The sequence below is a fragment of the Lepisosteus platostomus genome, chromosome 18, assembly GCF_059453375.1.
Source record: "Lepisosteus platostomus isolate fLepPlt1 chromosome 18, fLepPlt1.hap1, whole genome shotgun sequence".
Lineage (NCBI taxonomy): Eukaryota > Metazoa > Chordata > Actinopteri > Semionotiformes > Lepisosteidae > Lepisosteus > Lepisosteus platostomus.
Window position 1 is genome coordinate 10,269,054 of NC_142628.1, and position 21,697 is coordinate 10,290,750.

At 37.1% G+C, this 21,697-nt stretch overlaps 1 protein-coding gene across 3 annotated transcripts in view; it reads left to right on the top strand.

The window, feature by feature from the left end:
• The first annotated feature begins 827 nt into the window (after window positions 1-827).
• Window positions 828-21,697, top strand: part of LOC148645639 (metallophosphoesterase MPPED2) — a 54,529-nt gene continuing 33,659 nt past the window's right edge. The window contains exons 1-3 of one of the 3 annotated variants that reach the window (XM_088611200.1): window positions 828-1,084; window positions 3,989-4,237; window positions 15,896-16,077. In XM_088611200.1, the coding sequence (XP_088467326.1) occupies window positions 4,110-4,237; window positions 15,896-16,077 (310 nt within the window). In that variant the 5' untranslated portion in view covers window positions 828-1,084; window positions 3,989-4,109. Of the gene's footprint in view, window positions 1,085-1,825; window positions 2,285-3,988; window positions 4,238-15,895; window positions 16,078-21,697 lie in introns of those variants that run through there. The other 2 variants (XM_088611201.1, XM_088611202.1) reach the window with 2 other exon arrangements.

Genomic DNA, 21,697 nt, shown 5'->3' on the forward strand with positions numbered 1-21,697 from the left:
TTAAACTTTGCTCCTTTATTGCCTGAATATGACAAGTACTGTAGCTCTCCGAAGGCTGGCAACAGCAACCCATACTTTTCAGGTACACATACCATCATGACAGCGAACTTAAAATTGAATGGTTACTTGTTTAGGCCGGTTTTGTGGCGCATTGGCTCCCCGAATCAGGAAAAAAAATGGGACTTATCCCGTTTTCAACTAAGCCACAATACCTGTAATAAACCCAGATTACTGTAGCGCATGCTACTGCAGTTTTTCGATTATATTGATTTATTATTATATCGTTCATCAGAGAGTGTAATACAGGTTAGGGTGTACTGGTACACACTATATATATACTTGCTTCCCTTTCAAAGCGCAAAAACAGCAACCGTTTTTATAGATAAACCCTATATCTGATTATACAGCTTTTAAGTAACGATACATTCCAAATCTCATTTCGGCAGAGCACGACACACCAACTTGGACCCAGGCTGATCGATGCAGGAGCCAGCTATTTTTTTTTTTTCAATGAAAAAATGTGCGGTACACATCTGTCCTTATAAAGCCTCTCTGACCTGGACTCCGACACAAAGGCGGAGGAGAGGAATTAATAGCGTTTCCATTCCCGTACGCTTAGAGGTATTTATTTATTTTTTTTGCCTCGTGTGGCAAAAAGAACAAGAATAGAAATAAAACTCTCCACGTGGACGCGGCGTATTATTCCGCCTTGCTTTCGCCCCGTGTGCTGCGTGCGTGTCCCCGTCCCGCCCGTGTGTGTGTGTGCAAGCTAGCGAGCGAGAGCGCCTTCTGGTGCTGTGCTCCTTGACCCCAGTGGCAGTCCATTCTCACTGCACTGCTCTCAGGCTCCCTTCTCCCAGATCGAGGCTGCTCTCTCTCTCTCTCTCCCTCGCTCACTCGCTCTGTTTCTGTCTGTGTCTCATTTCCACAAGAGCCAGCCGGGGGTCCCTCAGGGTCGAAGGTTCTGCCCTGCCCTGCTCCAACCTCAACCTCTTAGCCTTCCAAATCTGCATCCATTCTTCATGGATCGGCGTCTCTAACAACGCAGAGGGCAACCCCGGGACACATCACAGCCAGAGGAAAGGTATTCACCCCCCGATTAGCGAGAAAATCGCAGGGAAAAAAAAAATAACAAAACACAAAGCCGTGGGTTAGAGGTGCCTTGTCATTTACAAGGAGAAAGATCAGGAGTCTAGTCAGTGCACCGGATTGCTGCATATGCCGACAATCGTTGCTTTAATATATATCTCATGTCTAGTTTTAGTTCTATTTTTTATGCTTTTTAATCATCGTTGTGCATTTTACAGCAGTGAATTCTGCTTTAGAAGATGCCGTGGCTATGTTGTTCCGTGCGGTACCAGGGTTTTAATTCTCTCTCCTCTCTTTGCAAGTAAAAGTGATTTGTTTGAAAGAAAGGTGGGAACATATGTATTTTTCCGTTTACTTAAAACTTAGTCTTTCGGGTTTATACAGCGCTTTAAGCAAGAATAATGCAGGCCAGGATTTATTATATAACACGAACCCGTAAGATGTGAAGCGAAACCGTTTACTTAAACTGCAAATGAAATTTATAAATTCTAGGTTCTCGTTGTGCAGAATAGGTTGGGAATATAGTAGGAACTGGACTGTGGTTTGTTCACGGTTTTATTTTTATTATTGAACTGCTCGGAAAGTACAGCGAACAAAGTAGCGGTTTCTAGTTTGGGTTTTTAATACGCCTTCCTTGCCTTTTTTTTTACTTGAAGTGCACGGGCAATTCGTTACATTTTTTAAGGATAAGAAATTGTTATCTTCGAGGCCTAAGTTGTTTTAAAATACAGAGGGAGGGATTTGGATGAAATTGACACAGCTGGAGTAAAATGTAATTGGTAGAGAGCTTGGTCGCTGGCACTGGAGCATAATTTTAATTTGCAAATATACGCGAGAATAGTAGAACCTCGTGTTTCGGAAAGCTTGTAAATTGAAATGCACGGAGTTATTTTGTTGCTTCCGAGTGTATATATCCTTAACTGAACCCGCGGAATGCGAGCTTCGCGTTGTTTTGGTTTCATATTATCAATCGTGCTGTAGTAGTGTGGGGTCGTGGCAGGGTTTAAAATGAATGACGTTGAACAGGAGATCTTGTACAAAAGCCAGGAGGGTGCGATGTCAAACCCATTGGCTACCGACTATAATCAATCAGAAGGGATAGCGAGGGGGGCTGGACGCCAGAGGCAAGCGAAGCTCAGCCACAGACGCGGAGAAGGAGCTTTTCGGACGGCGTGAGATAGCGAGCGCATTGCCGGTAACCGAAAGAAGGGATAGAGTTAGTCCCACAAGTATGCGAGGTGTAGCTTCTGCTGGAAATGCAACGTACTTTGAAAATCTTTCTTTTTTGTCTCGTCTCTCAGGGAGTCCCCTTCTTCTCGGGCTTTTTCAGATGCGGGTGCATGGAAAATGTGTTTTTAAAAACTCCGAAAAATTGAAATCTTGTTTTTTAGCTATGCCAATCTAATCATTCATGTACTGTAGGATGTACACTAGCGAATCTACTTCAGCAGAACCATGCATTTTCTGTCCATCTGTTCTACGATAACAAGCGTCTTGCGCCGAGCCTGGGTTATATTAAAGTTTTGAATAACAAAATCATTTTGTGTACCGAGTGGATTGTTACGAGAAGACTATTTTTGTACCCAGCCATTCTTTTGTTTCCACTGAAGACCACGAGTTCGTTTCCAATACTTACTGTAATGACTTAAATTTGTAATTCCAAAAACATTTTACCTGTGATGGAAAGGAAAAATATTTTGGATGTGCATGTGTTTGTGTAGAGTGAAGAAACACCTAGGTGTACAGAATAACAGAAATGCCATTCGCTTTCGCTGTTAGCAAGCAGCGCCAACTTTCTGTACCTACAGTAGGAGTGTACTGAAGTTCCCTATTAGTACCTGTAACAATGTGGCTGCACGTTAAAGCTCATGTGTCATTTCCATCAACATGCTACTAAGGTTTTGATCTTTTGTAACAATTTTGTGTTTCTGTTGCAAAGTGTTTTAGTGAAATTATCAACAGTCGGGGATAGCCTAACTAAATTCCTTCGTTTGTTTCGTGCTTTGAGTCATTGTGTCACAGCTCTTATTTTACAGAAGTATTTATAAACTTCTACTTCTGCTTCGAAAACACTGATAAATTGATTAAAAGCAAATATTTAAAAACATTGTATTTGCTAGTGAACCATTGTGAGTCACATTAGTACTATAAGTTGTATAAGACAAAAAGATTTGTTGCATTATTTTGGTCATACAGGTACAGTAGCTTCACAGAGGCAGCTTTGTACAGCAGTCCTGACTGTTTGAAACTATACTAAACTAAAGTACTGGTTATTGTATATGATATGCTTGAAAGTAAAGTACTGTGTATATACAGCAAAGTGAAAATGCTCTTGGTTTTTAATTGATTTTCTTTTGCAGAAGGTTAAATAATGTGGGTGCTGTACAGTACAAGCTAGACCTTGTATGTGATTATAGTTTCACTCTCCTGTTGTTTTTTTTTATTATTCACCCGATTCAATGATCAGATAGACTACAACAAAACAACAACAGGTATTCAGCTTTTTGCCTTTCACCATTAACATGGAAGCAGCAAATCTAAAATGATGTGAAGGCTGCAGCTGAATAGTAGAATTGTAAAGTTTGAAAAGTGGGAGTTGAACAACATTTGAAATGGTCATATGTTCCAAAAGATAAAAAATGGTAATTTAGCTACCTTTTATTGTGTGATTGTTTTGACTGTAATTTAATATTGCATGAAGCAGATTTGACATTGCAGGAAAAGACCTAGAGATTCTGCATTAGAGCTGTATGCGCTACATTGTCACAAGCACAGCAGTCGATAGTTTTACAGTATATCATGCCATTTTGTAAACATTTACACAACACAAAATAACAAACAAAACCCCTTTTGTAAATATTTTCTTTTTTTCCCCCTTTTTTTTTTCCTTTCTCCATAGATCACAGTCCAGCACTGGAGCAGTCGGTCTGGGTTTTGAGTTGGGGTTCTGAACAATGAGTGCTACAGCAGTGGTTTGTCCTGGATCCTGGTAGATTGCTCATGTGCACAAAGTCAGAAGGATGGCTCATGGAATTCCATCCCAGGGCAAGGTTACCATCACTGTGGATGAATACAGCTCGAACCCTACCCAGGCATTCACACACTACAACATTAACCAGAGCAGGTTCCAGCCCCCACATGTACACATGTAAGTAAGGCCCTTTGCTTCAGTGAAATCAGTCTCATTGTTACTGTTTTTTTTTTTTTATTAATCACAATTAATTTTGGTGAACTTTATAAACTCAGTCATTGTATTTACATGTCCAGCTTCCTGTATTCACAAAACCATTTTCACCGATTCAGTGTTTATAGCATTTTTTCTTGAGGCTACATTCAGTCACATAAGTTTCATGTTGACTGACTCAGAAGCAGCATCTATAGAATCAAGTCTTCTGTGACTCACTGCATTTTAGCTTTTTTTTTTCCCTTTTAGCAGAAGGGCTATTCAGAGTGAAGTTGTATTAAACCCTTCATGAATACGGTCTTGCTGTATTTGAGCTGAAAAAGGTTTTGCAATAATATTTTCCATCGATGAAATAAGTTTGCAATGCATTGTCCGTAAGGAAAGGATGCTTGAAACACCCAGTCTGATCTGTGAGGCTGTTGTTGAAATGCAGTTGAGAAGCTGAAAAGAACTGGGAACTTTTTTTTTCTCACCTCTTGGTTGGATAATGTGAGGACTCAGTTTTCAGGTTTTACTTTTAACCTGTATACTGTGTGTGTGGTACTGTTGCCTTAAAGTTGTTGTGTAGGATTTTACAGAAATCCCTCTGTTAGAATTCCCAGATAGCCCACATGTTCTGAGTTGTGACTTTGCATTTCACAGGTAAGTCAGCTGTTCAGTTACATTTTTAGTTGTCTTTCATTGTTTTATGAATTGTTGCCAGTGCTTAGAATTGTCTTAATAACGGACTTACAAATTGGAGACTGAATTTTAAACAACCCAGAAATCTAAGTGCATGCGGATGATAAGGTACAGTAATAGGACGAAGAGCATTTAGATCACTCTAGAAACAGTGATTACTACACACAAACTGTTGTAATGTTACCTCATTCTTTGGTTTCCCTCCAGATTTGTTCTGTTCTCAAGTTTTTGTACTTCACAAAATTTTAGGCTTGTAACCATGAGGATGGTATAGAGGTAGTTAGACTGAACTGAACCATTTCAACATAAAACAGAGGTGACATACATACTTTTTAAAAATAAAACATGAGTTTTATGTGGTTGTTGAAGTAGTAGTGCATTACAGTAAGCTAGTTACAGAAACCTTTGGGGATTGCTGCACCTGTTTTTTAGTGCCTAAAGCTGTAACACTGAATAAACTGGTATATGCATACTTTTAGAGAAGTGTGTCTAAAAAAATCACTTTTTGCAGAATAAATGCCAAGCCTTTGCCATTTTTGTGTCACAGATGTGGACAAGTGACTGTTCCTTAGCAACACCCACTTGATGCTCTGCAAGATCTAACAACTTAATGTGACTAAAGTAGCTAAAAAGTGAAGACCTGAGCCTCAGCCACTCACATGATTTGACCAGATACGTAGCAGTTAGCCGCTTACTGTGTATACAGTAGATTGCAGTCTCTGATTAACCTGAGACGCACACGGGTAGCAGTTTTTGTACAATAACACTAACCTGCCAAAAACTGTGGCAGAAAGCTAAATGTTGCAACATTCACAAATTCTGCATTGTTGGATTCTAGTGGGGTCATGAATAAACGATTTCATTTTTTTCCCGTTTTGATTTGCCTGCAAATTCAAATCTCCTCTTAGAAATTTGGGTATGTGAGTAGTAACATCCTTGATGGACACCTGTGTGTGCCTCTGTGACATTTTACCTTTAGGAAGGCACATGTATGGGATCTGAAGATGTGAAATAAAATTAGATTCATGAGGGGACAGATCACTTGTTGAACTTTAATGTAGGCTTAATGTAGGTTTTTAGCTTTAAATAAAGTTAGTGTTGCTTTGTGTGTTTGAAGCTGTATAGTTCTTGATTTGTTGTTCTTGCAAGTACAGCATATTGAAAAAAACATGGAGTAAGGCAGTGACCTTCCTATCCAGGGCCTAGAACATACTTTTTGACAGAAGATAGTTAAAATATATGATTTTACTACAGCCTTTAAACACGTTTTTATTTCATCAGCTAAATACACATTTTAAATTAAAGCAAATTTACAGCAAAGAAATGTGCTAGAGTCCCATCTATATCTTTTGCTTACAACCTGTAGTGTATGTGTTGATACAGAGTATGTATTGACCTCAGGCATTATTAGTGTCATTGAGTGAGGCCCAAATGGTCGTTTCAGAAGTAAGGACTTAAAAATGAGGAAATGAGTGTTCACATTTTAAATAGAGTTTGAAATGTAATGCAATTACACTTGCATACCAAATACTTTAGTGACCCAGTCTGTTTTCTTTTTCTTAGTTTTTTTCTTCCTTGTGGTGTTTGCATGTAATAGTATACTAATACTAAAAACTAAATACCAAAGTCTGTACTAGTATAAAACCCAATGTTGAATTAAGTCCAACAAAATATGCAGAAATATGGAAATTACAGGCACGTTTCTTCAGTAATGGCAGGATTTCTGTTCTCAGATCAAGTAATTCCTGACCCCAGCCCTCCAGTTTGTCTGGAACTGGTCATTTGTACGGCATGGTTTAGAATAAATATCCACGGGGCTTTCTCCAGTACGTTTCTTAAAAACCGGGACCACAACTTCCCAAGCCTTGTGATGAAGAGGGGTCATTTATCAAGTATGCAGTTCTGTTCTGAAGAACAAAGGGCAAAAATCACGAGCTCTTGACAAATTGTCAGTGCTGTGGCAGGCATTTTATCAAAGTGTCGGAGGAATATAATTTAGTATTGGTCAAGTAAAACTCGCATAAACATAGATGTCTGTAATTGACTTTTTAATACTTTTACTCTTTGTTCCCTTTTCCGCCCACTTAAAAAATGGACGAAACAGGAACGCTGTCGTCTCTTACTGAAATCCACGGACAGACTCAGATTTAGGTTTTGACACCCTCCATCTCAGACAATGCAGATCACCCTTTTATCTAAGTGGGATAAACTCTTTTCGTTCGACATTGATGTCTTCTTAATATTGATTAAGCACTTGTTCATCCTGCTAGGTGGTAATTACAATTTCTCGTGAATGCACTGGTTTAAGACTAGGTGGGAATACTTTTGTGTATGACTTGATGATCTTCTAATTCTGGAAATAATTTACTAGAAATCTTAATTGAATCTTGCTGACATTAGTGAGTATCCAGAGTATATATTTGTTCCATATAATAGACTTGTAGATTGATACTGTACAGTATATACACAGTCCTAACCATAACCTTATTTTAACCCTGTCCCAAGTTTGTTTTTCCACTATATCCCAAAGAAAGTGGGTGTGTACCTTCTGCAGGAGTTATGGATATTCAGGTTCTCCTGGAATGTATGGAAGATAAAAGATCAGCATTCAGTGAACCATAATTGTTGATACATTAACAAAGTAGATTGTAAAAATGTTGTAGAGGATTTTTTTTGGTGTTGCAAATAAAAAAGAATTTAGCTATTGGGGCACCTGATTTCTTCCTCTTGGATGTAAATGATAAAGTCCTCCTTTTGCAAGTTTAGTAATTTTACACAAGTGATCGAGTTGATTTTTTTAAAAAGCGATTGCTTTATTTATATTGAAAATTTTACATTTTGTCCTGAGCTGGCAAAGCATACTTCTGGCGCACTTCAAATAACTACTTTTAATAGTGCTTCAGAAAATTTATAGTTATTTTTTTAATTGGACAGTGAATATTATAATAAAGTTCATCTTGCAGTTTATTTTATGTCAAATGAATTATTCATCAAGCAGTAAAGGGCATATCATCATGTAATAAACATTTTCATGTTCTGGAAGTATATTATTCTCTAAATGTAAAAGAAAAGCCACAATTTCTGTTGTGCTTTTTTATGCATTTCACTACTGCATTACAATACTGCTTATTTCCTATTTCCCTGTTAAAATCGAATACCAACTTGGTTGAAAGCTCTGATGTAGTGACTGGATAAAATGAGCTGTAGCATACTCAAGCATGCAAAAAAGAGCACTTTAAAAGAGGGTTTTGCTACTGTTTTGTTTCAGGGTTGTGTGAGTGTTAGAATACACTGAGAAATGTTAAATTACAACAGCTCTTTTATTATGAGATTATATTAGAAATGTAGAAATTGTACAGGAATTACTAAGTTACTAAAATATTGAGAAAAGGTAGACACCTGATTAGGTCGAGAGACGTATCTTTTGAATGTGTAATGCTATGTGTATGTTATTTTTAATTAGGGTGGATATGTTGTGCACTCTGAAAACATTGAGCTTTAAAAGCAAACTCTTTGAAACTTTTTTATTTTTCCTGTCATCAGTGGTACACTGCATATCCTACTGTATTTATCCATGTTGTAAAATGTATACACAAAGGCTTCTTATTTTGAAAAAGGTTAATTCTCCTCTGGAATTTAAAGAAAATAGTGAACAAAGCTTTCACGGGAGTTTCTCTTTGCCAAAAACAGCTTCAAGAGGCCTTGAGTGGATCTCTGAAAGACGTGAAGTATTTCTATTTAAACCTTTGTTTTAAAGGACTGACAGTCTACAAGATTAATTAGACTTTTGAAGCCAGCAAGCCATTGGTTCAATTCCTGATCCACTGTATTGCACTGGGGTTAAGTAACAGTTCACATGCTTCAGTTTTAATTTGGATGTTTTTTCTTGTTTTGTCTGACTGAAACTAGCAAACAGAGGATGGAACAGAGAGAGCTCTTGCTATTGGTGTGCTTTGTGATACTCAAGCCAGAATGCAGGAGGAAGTCCCACCCTAAAGACGCATGGGGCTGTCTAGGTGTACTGTAATTATCTGGTGAAATATTCAAACTTTATTGTTTCTGATATGCGATCCCCATTTGTATTCATGTAGTTCTGTCCCTAAATGTTCTTTGCGTGCGGTGTGGTTCAACTTTAATTGATGATTGACTATAGTTCATCCAGATTAAGACACAAGAAAATGCATTCTTGCTCCAAGTTTAGAAATAGTTCCTTTTCCACGTAAAACGGACTTTTCATAGTGACATGCAGTAGATTATAGTTTTGATATTTAAGCACTAAAGCAGAAACAGTATTGCAAATTGTGAAACTGATCAGACGACTTCATATTTAGGAAAGCTTGACTTTTAGCTGAGTTGTTGCTGAGTGTTGTCAGCACAAAAAAACTATCCTTTGATTTTCTTTTTTTAGCTGTATATTCTTAATCACAGACTACCATGAAATCTTCACTGATGTGTTGAGTCCTTAAAACATGTGGTGTACAATATTACAGTGCGTTTGTCCTTATACAGAACATTTTGGTTTTGTTAGGTAACAATGTTCTGGTAGGGTATTCTGTTAAGTACAATTTGTTTGAACTAACTCATAGATCAAGCAGTGTGATAGGAAGTTGGCCCTAGGCACATTGTAAGTTGCTTTTAGTGTTGGAACAGATTTTTGCTTGAAAGCCCGGCACTGTTCCGAGACAAAACTGATAGTTTCTGATATTGTCATACTATGAAAAGAGTGACAGTAGGTGTGTGTCACAACAAAGTTAGCTATCTGGTTTGGGAATTATGGTACGTAGTCTCTGTTTTTTCCCCTCTTTGCATGCATCATTATTTAACTATGAGGTGTTTCTTTTGAAATGGAAATAACCTTTTTTTGTATTTCCCTGGGTTTGGTGCAGTATTCGAGAGTGTCTTAAAGTGGAGCAAGACTGACCATATAATAATAAAGACCAGCTAGACTGTATTGTTATGTATGAATTAATAGGTGTAAAATAATGAATAAAGAACAGTTTCCTTAAAAGCAATTTACTTCCTGCAAATAGCTGGAGGTATCCTGTAGTCCAATACACATCACAGCAGTTTACTTAGAGCCAATCTTTTTGCTATGTTCTTATTCTTTTGAACCTGAACAGATATGGACCTGCATAACAACATCCCAATTCAGACCAACCCACTTTCTTAGGAATATACGCAAAAGCTAAGCTGTCAAATTTTATTTAGAATTAGAAATGCATAGACTGTTAAATGAACGTTGAACTCTTTTCTCTGATTTCTTTGTTCCGATGCTGTTTATTAACTTAGGAGTTCAGACTGATAAAAGACATTCTAATTTCCTCAGGAAATCTCATTGCATGCTGAAGAAAGGGAATTTATTTCAGTGTTTCACCTCTGAGAGGGGAAAAAAGGTAAATATTTGTTACCTGTGATCATTATCATTTTAATTTTCTTCTGACTCGGAGCACAGAACTGCACAGTACAGTGCTGTCTGTCTCATGAATGTGGCTTTGAGGAGAGTCGATAAGGAGAGAAATCAATTTCCAGGAGCAAATTTCCACACAAAAGAAGACATTCGCATAAAAGCGTTTTTGCTTAGGGGCTCAGTTATACATTTTTTCATTTTAAAAAATGTTGTTTTAAATATTAATAATCTTTGTGGATTAAATTTATTAGATTTCTTGTTAAATGCCGTCTTGGCTTCTAACCTTTCTAGAGCCGAAAACTGAATCCTTTCTTAACCAAATCTTAAAAATGCCTCCTGTACCTATGCTACTGTATATAATACTGAATTGCCGCACCCCGATTATTATTGTAGTATAGAGCAGGTTTTCAGTGTGGAAGAGTGTCAGAATGTTGAAACTCTTCTAAGAAGTGTTTATTAACACAAAGGTTAGAAAGAAGAAGTTATCTAGTACAAGTTATATTACTTCGTATAATATATACATATACATATTTACACTGGCTTGTGGAAGATGGCATCTCATACACAACCTGCATTTTATTTCTTCCGGAGGGTTAAACACACACCATCCTCAGGCCCTTTGCAGGAAGTACCCTTGTTTTCCATTTTTTTTGTCTTTTCCTTAAATGCTAAATGACGTGTTTGAGGGATAATGGTGTCATCATAGCAATGAAGGTCCTTGTGTAGCTCTCTCTGCCTTCAACTGAAATTATATCGGAACAGTCTGAAAAACCTGCAAGCGGTTGACATAGCATTGCTATTGCAAATGTATTTCTATACATTGCTTTTAAAAATGCCGTCTATTGTGTAAATATTTAAAGCTTTCTGTAAATGAATAGGTGTTAAATGAATAAAGTAAAAAATGTGGAAAAGTAATTTACTTCCTTTAAATATTTGGAGGGATCTGGTAGTCCAATATACAGCACAACATGTGCTTTGAGAAAATAACAAAATTTTATATAATCTTTGTATAATAAAATTGTATGTGTTTTTAGTCTGTCACACAGCAGCTGACAGGTACTACTAGTTTATCATATAATAAGATTAACAGTTTAAATCCTTGAACCTGGCAGAAGTTTAAATAAATGCCCTGATGATCACAGTCAAGTATTCATAAACTTAGAAGGAGTCTGGGTGGCTCAGTAGATTCGGGCTTCTACAACAGCCTTTTAACCTCTAGGTCGTTGGTTCAATTCTAACCTGCGTCTGTATTGACCTAAAAATCATTAAGATGTGATTGCTTGGTTGGGGCTGTTAGGGAGGAAGGGTGAACTCAATTATTTCTGGAAGATGTCATTGGAAAGGCACTCATTTAACAAAAACGAAGTCACTGTTAGCACCGGTAGATACTTCTGCCCTATCACTCACAAGCTGAGGAGAAGAAACTCTCTACACTTTCAAACAAGAGCCTTTGCTGAGGTAAAGACCAGTGTTTTGAGAGTTGTACCATTTTCTTTGTCCTTAAAAAGACCAAAATATTTGAAAGCAAGGATACAAATATATGAAAATTATTTTAATAGCAAGCATAATTATAGATATGTAGCCTGTAAGGGATACTTGCAGAAAAGTACAAGGCAAACACAGAAGTCTATTTTCAATAAAGCCTTTAAAAATAAATGGTGTGTTAAACGTAACCTCTGGGAATAGTTGTTCTCATCTGACAAGACTGAGATGCTTGCCAGAACTTTTAGAAATGTAATTGATCATTGTTCTGTTCTTCCTTATTATTCATTAAATTTTGTGTTTGCATTCATAAGTAACCACCAAATGCTTTTAAGCATTACTGATACTTACCACAGTAGCTGAGGCCGATTATGAGTGTATTCAGTTTTAATTTAAGAACATAAAGAGTAATTTCAAAGTCATGATTCAGCCTGTGGTTGACCACAGACCCTCAGCTAATCTCTCTTTCATTCTGATTGCCTTCGGAGTGTCTGCTTTTATTTTAATGTGTCACCCATAACTAAGCAGGCCTCGTGGCATGGTGCTACAAAAGCATGAAAGTGCCTCTATTGTCTTGCTTGTTGTCATATTTATCCCAATCCCTGTGCTGAACTTTCATATTGTCAGTCAAAAAGAAAATGAACATGTCATTCAAAACGTAGGTTTTACAGTTGGTATTGTAGTTTCCTCTTTCTTTGCCATGTCCCTGGTTACCCTCTTACCAGATTTGTAAGTAGATCCTAGTAGTGTGGTAAGGGGATGCGTTCAAAAGCACGTCTGCTTTACCTTTTTTGTAATAGAAACAATATGCTTTATGTTTTCAGACTAAAAACCGGGCAAACATGTTTTTGCCTGCTTGTCCTTTTTTTCATATTTGAAGGTTTTGTGGTGCATGGGCGAACTATTTTATTTGATCAGAGAAGACCATGCTGATTTTCTACACAGTTACGATATTAATGTTTTAAAGATTTTTTTTAAAAGGTGAGTCCCTGAGACAGGTGAACTTTTCACCTGTTCTTGATCACCTGAAGCAGTGTGGATTTCCATCCATGTGCTTACAAAGCCAGTAACTGCACACCTTGCCAGCAATCTTATGTTTGATTTCTATCATTTGTCTTCGGGGGGGTGGGGTTCTGTTTGAATCTGGGATACCTTTGCTCTCCAGTCTTTGAACTATTGCAATAAACACAAAAGCAGGTAAGAATGGATCTATCCCAATTCAATCTGGTTCTTGCAAAGCAACTCGGAACAAAGCTTGGATAAAATGAAAAACTGCAGGAACCATCACTGAGGTTTCAAGGCCCTTTGAGGTTCCTAGATCTTTTCTCTGGTCATAAAATGGGGGATTATGATGTTTGTCCAGCTAGTGCTAATTTTGGATTTTTAAATGATTCGGGTGCATTGATTGGCTTAATTGAGATCAGCGACTTTATTTTTCTCGTAGAGGATTAAATCCTACACGCCAGGAATATTTTTTTTAACACCAACCTGCTGACAGTATATTTAGGTGGTTGTGCAGTCTTCTCTGAGATAGATAGTGCTAATCGTTTGTTAACCATTTTGATTTTTGCCACAGGGGTAAAACTTAATCTCTTGCAGAAATACAAAGAACTGGTTGTGATTATGCTCTTGAAGCAATTTTAGATCTTTTTTAACAACCATGTGTATATATACAAAGTAATTTAATATAATAATTATTTAAAGATTTATTCTTTAATGACATTGTATTTAACATCTGCAAAATCAGAAATACTGGACTTTTCCTGCAATAATGGTTGGCAATTTGCTCACAATGGGGTTTTGTATTTCATGTGCTTGAGAATATTTTTTTTATTACAAAATGTATACTAAAATACTAACAATCTGTTAAAAAGTTAAATGAACAGATAATAAAAGGATGTAAAAATACTACATAGATTTATAAATTCAGAAATATCAATGGTACCCTATGGGTTAGGTCAATTGCTTACGATGGGTGTGTTTCATATGCTTTAGAGAATTTTACGACACGTGAAGTAAAAGGCTTGTATATTTATGATAAAGTGACAGGAACAATTTTCATTGTTTTGATTGCAATTGTTAAAATAAGCCTAAAGGTCCAGAAAGCACACATGTATATCACATAATACTGTGTTTTTGGGCTGAAAAACATTCATGATTTAACAGACATTTGGCTGTAACTCCTTTCCCCTTATTAGTCCATTAAACTGAGGGTTTACTGTATTAACTGAAGCCATAATGCAATTGCAGTTTCCTTACTGATCAAGATCATTTTTAGACAGGCTTTGGAAGAACCTCCAGTTCTGCCCAAAGACAGATGGACAGAATATAAAAGCTTGTTTTTTGAATGCTCATTTTTTAAAATGTCACGCTACAGTGCCTGAAATACAAATTGCTTAAGTTTTTTAAAATATATTTATTATTCATTTGAAACTCAGTTTTATTCTTCAGTGGTTCCTGATACTCTTAGCATTTAGTAGTCTTTTTGACAAGTTCAGATGTAAAATTGCTATTGTTTTCTAGACCTTTTTCCACCATATAATCCTGCAAATGTTGTTCTGGTTATGCCCAGGATATTACAGTGCTCACATATTAATATATGGGATGTGTCCTCTCTTCATCTTCTGTAGCTTTCAGAATTGTTTTTTGCAAATATAAGAAAATGCATTCTGTTCCCTGTTACAACTGGGGAGTGTGGGGGAAAACACAATGTATTTCAGTGCATTTAATACTTAACTTAATAACTCGGCACTCCCGAAATGCATTTTACATTTTGTCATCTGTGTTTTGTGAATAAAGCAATTACATCTTAACGTCCATTTTATACAAGTTGGTTTTTGTGTTTGAAATGTTGAAATAAAAGTCATTGTGTTTTTTTATATTTGTGGTCTTCTGACTGAATGGAAAAATCAGGAATGTGACCCACTTCCATTTACTTAAAAGCAATCATCAAAATACCAATTTATTTTATGAAATATGGGTTAACTAATTTAATGTAATTTAATGGTAAACGTTATTATTTATGGACACCAGAAAATAATTTAACTTTCTGTATATATTTTATTGGTTGGTGTAGGCATAACATTTTACTCAACATCATCAAACGGAACATATAAAACAATTTGAAGGGTTAGTATAATGTATGAACGGTGATGAAGAGATCAGACACCGTTTAGAGATTTTGTCAAAAGAAACAGCATTGTGTTTCTGGGGCCAGTGAAAACAGTACTCTATGTTCTCTGAATATCAAGTAATACATTGCCTTGTAGCAGAAAGAATGATTCCAATTTGGCATGTTTAGTCCTTCTTGCTGTAGGTTGAAGGATGGGTAGTGTGGCGGGTAGGAAATTTTACTCATAAATGAAAGCTGTGGGTTCAGATCCTGTTGTGTCCATAAGCAAGGTACCTCACTGAAATTGCTCCAGTCATATGCCCTTATTTATGTCGTAATGTCAATGAATTTGCTCTCTGGCTTCTGTTTAAAAGTAAAATTATTATGTATTTAAGATTTTTTTATTTTATACCATGGTGGTTAAGAGGAGTCAGTGGATCCTAGCACAATTTTTTTCACCTGATTTCAAACACCATCTAACTTGCTAGGAATGCCTTTTACTGTACATGGTCCCCCAATTAATTTTTAACGGTTGTAATAGATAAGGCTTTGGATTTTTCTTATCTCTGATAGCTGATTAATATTAGAATATATTGTTGACAACAAGTTGGATATCCTTTGACGATGATTTGCCACACAGTAAATTAAGTCTCACAAGAAAGAGGGAATAAGACCCAGTAGTTTCTTTACAGAGTGTTGGGGATTAAAGCCATTTGTGTTCATTTTCATTATGTTCTTTTTGAAAATGTCCTGCATAATCCACAGCCTCACAAGGTAATTTCAGGTCTCGGTTAGAAAAACCTCTTACCTTTCACCTCTGAGCAAGCTGTTATGTAACGGCTCACTATTCCATACATGTGTGATGTGCTGACACCGAAAACTCTGCCTTGCAGCTGTAATGTAACTGAAACTGTCGTGTGTTCCATTTTGTGTGTACCAGGGTGGATCCAATCCCATATGACACCCCCAAACCTGCTGGCCACACACGGTTCGTCTGCGTGTCTGACACACACTCCCGAACAGATGGTATTCAGATGCCTTACGGGGATGTCCTCCTACACACAGGCGATTTCACTGAGCTGGGACTGCCCTCGGAGGTTAAGAAGTTTAACGACTGGTTAGGTAAAGTGTCTATTTTTTTTCATGCTTCTCTGCGACCCCAATTAACCTCCTGGTATCTAAATGGCATTCAGTGCTCCCTAATTAAATTAGAGAGTTTTAGTTACTGTTGCCCTTTGATAAAGAAGGCTGTGACAATTCTTTTTTTATTAAGGAAAATGGAGCATTAGCATTTGGTTTTTGTGCCACATGTAAGGCTATGGAACATTTCAAGAAACTCCAGACTTTTGCTTTCCTACTTTATTAGACTCCCTCCACATGGCACATGTTTGATTACGCATTTATTTTCTTCGGCTGGATTCCCTGCCATAGTGTGTAACAAAAGGATAACTGTCTGTGGTTTATTAGAAGTAACATTAAACATGACCAATTGTGGAGCTTTTGAATGCAAAGCTAATTGGGAATTTTCGGCAATGCTGTGTAGCTTTGTGAATAGTATTTGTTATTCTTTATCAATTTACAGTGTGCAGCTGTTACTTTGTAAAAGACTTTGAATTTCATAGCAATAACTCTGCTACTGGCGAAGTTAAACTTCATGAATGAAATGAAACGGAAACATTTCAAGGAAATCTGTTAAAAATGCATTCCCAGCACGTTTAATTTTATCTGTGTTCAATTATATATTGTGGTATCCAGGGTCATGCACAATTTCCTGCGTAGCTGCAAAGCACCAACAATATTCCTGAAGTCCTATTGGCAAGATGTACTTAACTAGATGCAGTTTTATTAGTTTTCTCCTTCTCTGGGCGGCGGCTTTGTAGAGTTTCTGTTCTGTAAACGAAGCAGTTTAAAAATAACCATTTTCCATCTGCCACTTCAAAAACCATTTCACATTTAAACAGCATTTTTGCTTGACTTTAAACACTTAAGTCTGATTTCCAGTTCTCTCAAAAGTATAGGGACAGCAAAGTCAAAACTTTTTTTTGCTGTACAGGCAAACAATTTGTATTTGTCACCATGATACTAATATGAATAAATACAACATTCTAAATTATTGGGTTATTATATTGGGTTATTCCATGCATGGTTATAATAAAAGTGGTCAGGCAGTGATGTCATGTGAGCATAAGCATAGGGATATATTCACTGTACAAGTACATGGCAGAGAGTAAAAGGACAGTATGTATTATGTCACAGTTAAATTATCTTTGATTTTGTGTCTGTGCTAGGAAGGTTGTCCTCCCAACTGAAAATATTCAGGTTTAATTATTCTTTTGAGTGCCAAAATGAAATCCAACGTAGTTTAGTGATAGGCAGTGCTAAAGGCATGTTTCTGTGCTCATAAAGATTAGTAGTGTGTGCAATTGAATTTGAAGCCACTCAACGGTATTTCTTAAACTTCAGATCTAAATTATATTGATGGGCCTTTTCTTCCCTCTGCTGTTTCACTCTGAAAAATCTTCAGCTTCCTTACATTCGCATGCTTGAACCTTTTCTTCAGCCATAATGTCTGAAGGCATCTTGAGCCTTCAGTAGATTTTTTAAATGATTCCACTGATTCTCCAGCAGAATTGGGACATCATATGAACATTATTTAATTCCATTTTTTTCAATATCTATTCCTAGTTCTCATTTTAATTATAGTAAAAGGGAATTGTAATTAGTGGAGAAACTGAGCACATGGTTTATTTTAATCCTAAACAGGCACCTCTTGACAAAAGTAAGTGCTTGCAGGTTGTCTTTCCACTCATTTGGGAACCTGACAGATATGCACAACAGAGTTGTAAATTGGACACTGAGTTATAGTGGGGTTTTTTTAAAGTTCACAGTGCCATTCCAGACAGCATCTTGCTAATTTAGCTGTTATGACAGGATTGATTAAGGAGGAGGAGCAGTCTTTAATATATACCTTTGTGTGGTGTAGACTATCCGAAAGGTTTAATTGTATAGTTGGCTGAAACAAAAGGCAATGATTTTATTTAAGGGACAGAATTGCAAATTATTCTTTGTTAAACCCTCCCAATTGTGTTTTTTTAATATTTCGGCTATCCTCAACTGTTCTCAAGACCAAGGATATAGCACAGGATAGTTAAATAATTCACTTACTTCACATATATTATTTTATGGAACCAAGAGGGCATTTAAATATCCTACAGTCAAGCCATGGTGATATAAAAGCTTCAGGAAGGCCTTGCATGTTGGGGGATTATAAAACTAGCAGTTGAGGGTAATGCTCTGCATTGCGAGTGAAAAGCACCTGTGTAAATGGCTATCGAATTCTGAGTGCTCTAGACGAAGCCTGGCTCAGGCTGTAGGGTACGACCGGTGATCTCTTTGTCTCATAGCAATAGAACCGGATTGCAGAAATTATTTTAATGATGTGCACAAAGTGGGTCTGTGAATGAGAAGAGGCTATAAAAACAATAGAAAAGACAGAGATGAAAAGGCAAGCCCCGTCAAAAAACTCAGGGCTGGTAGCAGCGGGATGAACAGAGCCAGGATTAGGGTCACAGTACCTGGCAGAACAATAAAGGAATACATTGGCACTCCTGCCTGTGTTATCCCTGACCTTTAGATCAGTCTGTTTTCATGTTGCCGTGCAGTCATACGCTGGACATCTGTATTGTCACGCAAGAATAAAATCTAGGGGTCTGGAGGAGCTCTGGCAGCCCTGCATACAAAGGTAAAAAAATGCATGATGTCAAGGTGAAAAACATTGTTTGCTCTGTCTTGCGTTCACTGTGGTGAACAATTCATGGTTGTGGTCCATTAGGAAGTTGCTATTTGTGTGAGCTACATTGGTTTTGTGCGATTAGACTGTGTTATATCCGTTGAGTGTAAAATAAGTCTTGACATCAACTATGAACATACATGAACAATTTGGTAGTGGTCTAGAGGTTGCAAAATGCCATTTATAAATACTGACATAAATGTAATAATAAGCAACCTTTATTGTAGGATTGCATATTAATAACAAAACCCTTTTGCTGAGCTGGTAGTCTAAATCTAACCCTAGAATGTATTTGCAGATGTTACTTTGTTCCACTTATTAAAAAAAATAGAAAATATATTGACAGCTGGCTTATCCATTTCTAAAGTGCAGTTTTCCACTATTTTAATTAATGCGTGACTTATGTACCTACTGTACCTACCCTCACCCTTCCACCAACATAAAACTGTCCTGATTGATTATTTGTAAACTGTAGTTTCAAGAAGGTAGCTCACAGATCTGTCTGCATGATGTTGGGCAGTTTGAGTGGCTGTTGTGAAAAGAAGTTTTGAGAGGCAAGTGTGTGTTTTCTTTTCATCTGTGCTGGGCCTGGATGTTCATTTTGGCAGTGAGCTGTATAAAATAATAATTGGCCAATTCCAAGAAAAAAAAGGCAAAACGTATTTGTGACAAATTCAGTCTTTACCAAAAGCCAGGCTTTCCCTCTTGTTAAACATGTTGAGAATGCAGACCCTCCCAAAAGCCATATGACTGAAAAGGAATGTGGCTTCTGAAGTTTTTTTAACACCTGTAATTTTCTGTTTCTTGTAACTGACAGATACCAGAATGAAAGAACAACTTTTTTTTGAAGAATTCAGGTTTTACAGGTTATTATACATGACAAGCACTCCTGTTTCAGTTTTCTTTTAGCCTTTAATTAAAAAGGAGTATTCATGGAAAGAGGCTGTGTTTTCACTGCTGTAGACTCCAGTGGAGTGTATTGATCACCATCTGAGCATTGGCAGTAGGAGAGCTTCTTGAACAGTTTCACAACTGCTGTGAAACCAGAGCATTGCACAAGGTCTCGCAGTGCAAGAAGACATTATCACTCTCTTGACACTATTGTCCAACTTGCTTTCAAGCCCAAGAGTGGAAATAAAGGCCTCTCAGTGTCTTGATCATGGCAAGGAAGTTGCCAGTCAGGAGGTGAGCTAGCCTGCCTAGTTAATAGCACCTGATTGTTTTTTTGTTTCTTAAAGAAACAGCAGTTTTTTTCACAAGCTTCAGAGGAAGCTCTTGTGTTACAAGCTAAATGCAATAAAACATGAGAATAGTTTTCTTTCAAATTCAGCCATTCCAAACTTTGTTCTTGAGCATTATTTGTGAACTTTTTTAAAGAAAATTGCTGTTCTCTGTTGATTTACAACTGTTTACAACGTTGCATGAATGCCTTGTTGATATTTACACTCTTTGCTTCGTCTAGAAAGTTCTTAAAATGACAGTGGTTAAACTGCAGGTTGTATGTTTATATCTCAAATGATAGACGCAAATTTAGAATCCCTCAAACTTTAATGTCTTTAGTTTTAGCTTTCTAATACAATCTTCAGTTAATTAGAATTAAGAATTTACATGGTTAAGGGCTGAATGCATTTCTCTTTGAAACTCTTATTACTAGTCTTATGATTACAGCAGTAAATTGTGAAAAGGCACTGCTGTCTGAGACTCCTAATTAAAAAGTACATTTAGATGTATTTTTATTAATCTGAGTTTCAGCATTGTATTAAAGGATATTTATGTAGATTAGATTTCCAGCTACTTTTCTTTATGTAATTATGTATAAGCCGCAAAGTTATAAATATTGTTTAGACCTTTTTATATGAACCATTCACTTTGTATTTTGCTGACCCAGTATCTGAAGAAGAAACAGTACAGCATCTATTTATATATTTATATAAAATGTTTAAAAAAAAATCATCACAACACTTTCACTGGACAGTTTTATCTGTTTTACAACAATGTTGCAAAATCAGAAGAGAAACTGATATTTTATTATTATTTTTTTCTTTTCATTTTGTGATTTCTAAAAACAAATCAGTACACCAACTATTTCATAATGTTTTAGCAGCATTTGCCAGCTGTGTGTTCTTCACCTCTTGGTTCCCAGCTGCCAACCCCACAGCCTCACCTCAGGGTCAAATGAGCACGTGTTGGCAGACATTTAACAAATCCCCCAGCACCCCAGCCCTGTCCAGCGGTTGAGCGCTGGTTGCTCACCGACAGCACTACAAGCCTGTGAGCATCTGGGGAGCGCAGCCAATTAATTACCATTAGTTACGAGCCAATTAATCACTGCCCACGCTCCATGCAGTGTGGCTCAGCCTATCGCATGTCAGCACTCGGGGGATCCCAGTCATGTGACCCAGACTCGGACCTGAGATCGCACAGGCCTGTACTCACTGAGCCACTCTCGAGACCCACAGATGTGCACGTTTTGGATGAGGCAGCTTTTCCTTCTGGAGGGAAACGATGGTGCTGTCCATATTTTAAGAGCTTTCGCCACCACATTCCTTTCTAAGCCACAAAGATGAAATCCGTAAAGTTATTACGGTTACAGTGGACTGTGACATTGTTCCTCCATTTAAATTTTGATGTGCCCGCACATTGCACACTCCACAATTCAGTAAGTATACATAGAATCCAAAGCAAGTTTGCTTGAATCCTAGAACAGTTAGTGCGTTTTCAACTGCATCCTTTCTTTGTCTTGTTGGTTTAGCCACTGCTTAAAGGCTGACAAAAGCTTAAAAAACTCCCTCGCTTATTCAAGACCTATAAAAAAGGTTTTATACAGCTAGGCTATGACACTCATAAAATATAGATGAGAGTTTTTTTTCCTGCTTTTTTATTTTCCAAATCCAGTGTATATTGAAAGAAAGGTGGGGGGGGGAAGGGAGGTTTGTATCGACGCCTTTTTGA